This window comes from Balaenoptera musculus, chromosome 15 (genome assembly GCF_009873245.2).
Source record: "Balaenoptera musculus isolate JJ_BM4_2016_0621 chromosome 15, mBalMus1.pri.v3, whole genome shotgun sequence".
Lineage (NCBI taxonomy): Eukaryota > Metazoa > Chordata > Mammalia > Artiodactyla > Balaenopteridae > Balaenoptera > Balaenoptera musculus.
In genome coordinates this window covers 77,480,598-77,485,084 of record NC_045799.1, presented here as the reverse complement: position 1 = coordinate 77,485,084, position 4,487 = coordinate 77,480,598, and the positions used below count along the sequence as shown (strand labels likewise).

At 42.2% G+C, this 4,487-nt stretch overlaps 1 protein-coding gene across 1 annotated transcript; it reads right to left on the bottom strand.

The window, feature by feature from the left end:
- Nucleotides 1–3,115: 3,115 nt before the first annotated feature.
- On the bottom strand, nt 3,116–3,457 carry LOC118881406 (40S ribosomal protein S27-like). Its single transcript, XM_036826309.1, has one exon. The coding sequence runs from the start codon at nt 3,428–3,430 to the stop codon at nt 3,176–3,178; it is 255 nt and encodes an 84-aa protein (XP_036682204.1). The 5' UTR covers nt 3,431–3,457; the 3' UTR covers nt 3,116–3,175.
- Nucleotides 3,458–4,487: the final 1,030 nt, after the last annotated feature.

The following is a 4,487-nucleotide window of genomic DNA, read 5'->3' as shown; positions in this document are numbered from 1 at the left end:
AATCTTTTGACTCTCCATAAACATAGCCTCAACCCGGCATCCACAGTCCAGTCTTCTGTTCATTTCACTTTCCTCGGCAAGACCAGCTCGGTGACAAGTGGAAAGCAGAGCTATGTTTCTGTAAGAGCTTTTCTTCCCAACCTCAGCATGGTGACAATTCCCTCCTTGAGCCCCCAGATGGGTTACTGTGGAAAAACACAGGCTCTGTGGTCAGAAAGCAGTAGCTTCCAGTGACTGGATTTGAAAGCCCATTGTAAACCTATGATGATTCAAGCAGGTGGCCCTGGCTCGAAGCCAAGTCAATCAAAGGAACAGAGTATGAAGTGCACAATAGGCTCAATATATGTAACAATTGAGTGTACCGTAAAGTGAAGGGAATGATTTTAATCAATGAATTATTAACAGTTTGGAAATTAGACTTCAGGATGCATTAAAAGCGTTATTTAAAAAACTCATAAGAATGTTAGAATAATATATATGTTGATTTTTAAGTTCCGGTCAAAGGCGGAATTTTAAAGATTGATTGGTGCATTTGACAACCTAAAAGTTTAAAGTTTTAGTTTGGCAAATTACCACCATAAGCTAGAAAAAGAGCTTAATATGAGCTGAGGCGTCTATTTGCAACATATATTACAGAAAAAGGTGCGATCAACTTAATATATTGAGTGTTAACAAATCACTAAAATAATGATTGCCCTGGTTATAAAATGGGCAAAAAAACTTAACAATTTGCAAAAGAAGAAATGCAAATGGTAGGGAAACAGGAAAACAGGTCATTATCACTACTGATTAAGGAAATAAAAGTTTAGACAGGAGGTCATTTTTTACATTTTTACAATTTTCAAAAATTGGCATTTTTGAAAAAGACAATGCCAGTGTTAGAGTTTGAGGAAAGGGGCATTTGCATACACCGATTTAACCTAGTACAACCTTTTTGGAGTGTGATTTTACAATATTTTACTATATATACGTGTGTGTGTATATATATGTATATATGTGTGTGTGTGTGTGTATATGTGTATATATATATGTGTGTGTGTGTATATATTTGTATATATATATGCCTGAAAATGTTCTTATTTTTTGAGTCAGAAATTCCATCTGTAGGAATTTACCCTAAAGAACAATTCTGGATGCAGGCAAAGATTTATTTGCAAGGATATTCATTACATCATTGTTCATAATAGAAAGAAATTAGAAACAACCTAATTACCCAATAGAGGAATGGTTAAATAGAATTTGGTACAGCAATGCAATGGAGAATTATGGGACAATGAAAAATAGTGTGTAACACAGGGAATCATGATTAGAATACATTAGAACACATTCGAAAGTGAAAAAGCAGATGTATAATAGTGTGTATGATTCCATTTAAGTGTGTATATGAGTGTGTGTGTGTGCACACAAGTATACGTAGAAAGAAAGGTAGTTATCTTCGGGTATTGTGGGTGACTTCTCAGTAAGTTTCAGTGTTTTTCATATACAGCTTTCACTCATGTAAGCAGATTTAGAAACAAATATTTAATTTAAAAAAACCCCTGAACTTAACTATTTATTAACTGTGCTATCTTAGGCAAATTACTTAACCTCTCTGAGCCTCAGTTTCGAGTCGGCAAAATTTGCATAATAGTATCAATCTCTTAAAATTGTGGTGCAGAAAAAATGGGATAATATATATGAAAGCTCCTGATCCATATTAATCACTCAATAAATGCGACGCCCATGATTTTCTCAGGGATATTCTCTCTCCCTTATCTAAACGTGTGCACAGGAGAGGTTCTAATATTAAGCTGTTCTATTTTACAGTGACTTTAAATTAATGTCTTTTTTTCTCCAGATGGATTTTATTCTAAGTCTGTGGGGTTTTCATTGTAAAATGAAAAGGTTTGTTTCTATAACTTTCTATTTAAAGAATAATTGCAGCCGTTTTCCAATTTGCAGAAAAATTGAAGTCAGTGCCTAGGAATTTTTTCAATTTTCATTTTTCCACTCCAAAACCACATCAGAAACTTGTCCTTAAACATTTGTCTCCTGCTCCCAAAATGATCATAGCAGAAACTCCCATGAATGAGAATCTGTATTAGCAAAGTCACATTTGGTTATTTGAACAGAGCAGGGTCTCTGCAAAGCAGATGCTGACTCTGTGGATGAAACCAGTATGGGAAACATTTCATCGGAAGGAGCGTTCTCTCCTAGGTGGAGATGTGAAAGCTCCTGGTTTCCCCAAAGTTATAGGAGAATGGAGCAGGTACCCACCCAAGGGGTGGTCATTAGCTGGACTGACACTAATCCACCCGCCCAACTTCACAAGGAGCCTGTAGGTTAGGTTTCTGGGGATGTAGTGTGTGACTGTTGCGTCATGCACCTTGGGGGAAAACCAATACCCTGAAAAATCGACAGCTCTTTTTTTAAATTGAGCGATAATCCCTGGCAGAAATTAGACCAAATCGACAATTCCCATTGATTATGCTTTCAAAAATATCAAACTTCATTTTAGGAAACAAGGCATTTCTCCTCCAGACTGTTTTGAAATGGCCCTTTGCCAGCTTTCTGTGGGTTCGTTAATAACCTCATTCTGGTATCGGTCAGGCCCACCTCGTGCAGGCCTGGCTCAGCCACGAACCTCATTAGAATCCAGGTCTGTGTTCCTGGCAAACAGCTGCCTCTTGCGCTTGAAAACTGATGGGGAGAAAAATGGTCCCTGCAGTTCCTATCAGCCTTAAACAGAAACATCTGCTCCTGGGGAGCCTTTTGCTGGCTCGGTTTGCAGGGAATGCGTTCTGGGGGTGGGCGAAAGCACTGTTTCCCCGCCCCGGTGACGCTGGCCACAGGGAACTGCTCGCTGCAGGGGACTGTGGGCCCTGGGAATAGTCCACCTGCCAGGAAAAGGAAGCTCCCGCCACACGTTTTGTAAAGCTTTAAAAGCACGTATCTGGACTTAAAAGGGAAATATTGCCCGATGGTGAAAAGTGCTCCTGAAAGAAGAGAGAGAGAGAGGGAGAGAGGGAGAGGGAGGGGGAGGGGGAGGGAGAGGGGGAGGGAGAGGGGGAGAGAGAGAGAGAGAGAGAGAAAGCTGATTGAATACAGGAGTTTTGAGTTTTTGTTTCTCTTTTTCTTTTTTATCCAAAATGTGTTTATTGGGATGGTTTCCCATTCATCTTGATTCCAGGGGCTTTTAGTGCTGCTTCCGTCTGAAGGAGCAGCCTTCTGTAAGCCTTGCTTTGCCTCCTGTGGGCTGGCAGAGGACGGTAGAGCAGCCAACACGCAAAACTACTGTCTGTGCATGGCTAAAGACGGTGGTGATTTTATAGCATCCTGGGCATTTCACATCCATGAAATAGGAATTGGGGCTCTGCACCAGGCGCTTCTTCTTGTGTTTCCTCTTCTCCTCTTCTGGAGAGGGATGAAGGAGATCCTTTGCTAGAGGCATGTTCTCGTGGGGAGGTCGTCACCGTCGGAAAGCTGTTTCTCTTTTTCCATCAGCCGAGCCACATATGAAGATTTCTGGTGTGGAGGCATCCTCTGAGTCAGATGGTTTTCTTTTATCCGGCTTTATTTGGCATCCAACCACATTTCTCTGTGTTTAGGCACAGATTAAATAAGGTGATGTAGGTAAGAGGCCTCACCCAGAGCATGGATACGGTAGTCCTGGATACCCCTTCTTCCTTGTTATCTTCCTAAGGCTCTTGGGATCCTAATTTCTTCCTTTCTTTTTGCTTTTGGACGAGGACACTGAGGCACCCAGAAATTAATGGTTTGTTTTAAAGTTCTCCTTTTGGGCTGTTAACAGCGCTTTGTTCCTGCATCCTTTGAAGGATTTGTTTAAATCACACAAATCGTGGGCTGTGATCCTAACGCAACTTTATGTTTGCCTCCCTGTTCTGTGGGGCTAGCTCTTTCCCTGCCAGTCGATGACCTCTGGGCCAGGTAGGGGAGAAACACTCTCATGGTCACTCTAAGTTATAAGACAGAATCCCAGTCCCACAGGGTAATCAAAGGTCACAACCTGAATTAAAGTCGATCAAACCCACGCTTCTATGTTGAGCCTGGTGCAGACAGGACATTCGGGGATGGGGTGGGTGTCATCTCCTCTCTTTCCCTTCTTCTTGCTTCTCCTCCTAGCCCTCCTGACCTTTCTACTACCATCTCCTGACCCCTGCATGGTTGGCGTCTGAGGAGGAAGAGGAGGTAAGGGGGGAGCCGCACAGCCTGTGTGCCTGGAACTCGAGGGCTGTGATGTCACATTTTCTGTCCCTGAGGAGGTTTAAGGGGGTCTTTCTCTTGGGGGCACTTTTGTGGGGTTTTTGCATCTTCAGAGACCCTGATCTGATTTCTGAGGACCTCTCAGCTCTAGTTCCTTTGTTGTGAGTGATGCATCTTCCTGGGTCCTGTTGCTTACTCTTTATGTGACCTCTATACTTCCAGGGGTGCCTCTAGGTCTTTCTGTGGAGGTCCATTGCATCTCTAAGTGGCTCTGTAGGATAGGA

Coding starts and splice junctions, on each gene's coding strand:
- LOC118881406 (XM_036826309.1), bottom strand. CDS start 3,430: ATGCCTCTAGCAAAGGATCTCCTTCATCCCTCTCCAGAAGAGGAGAAG.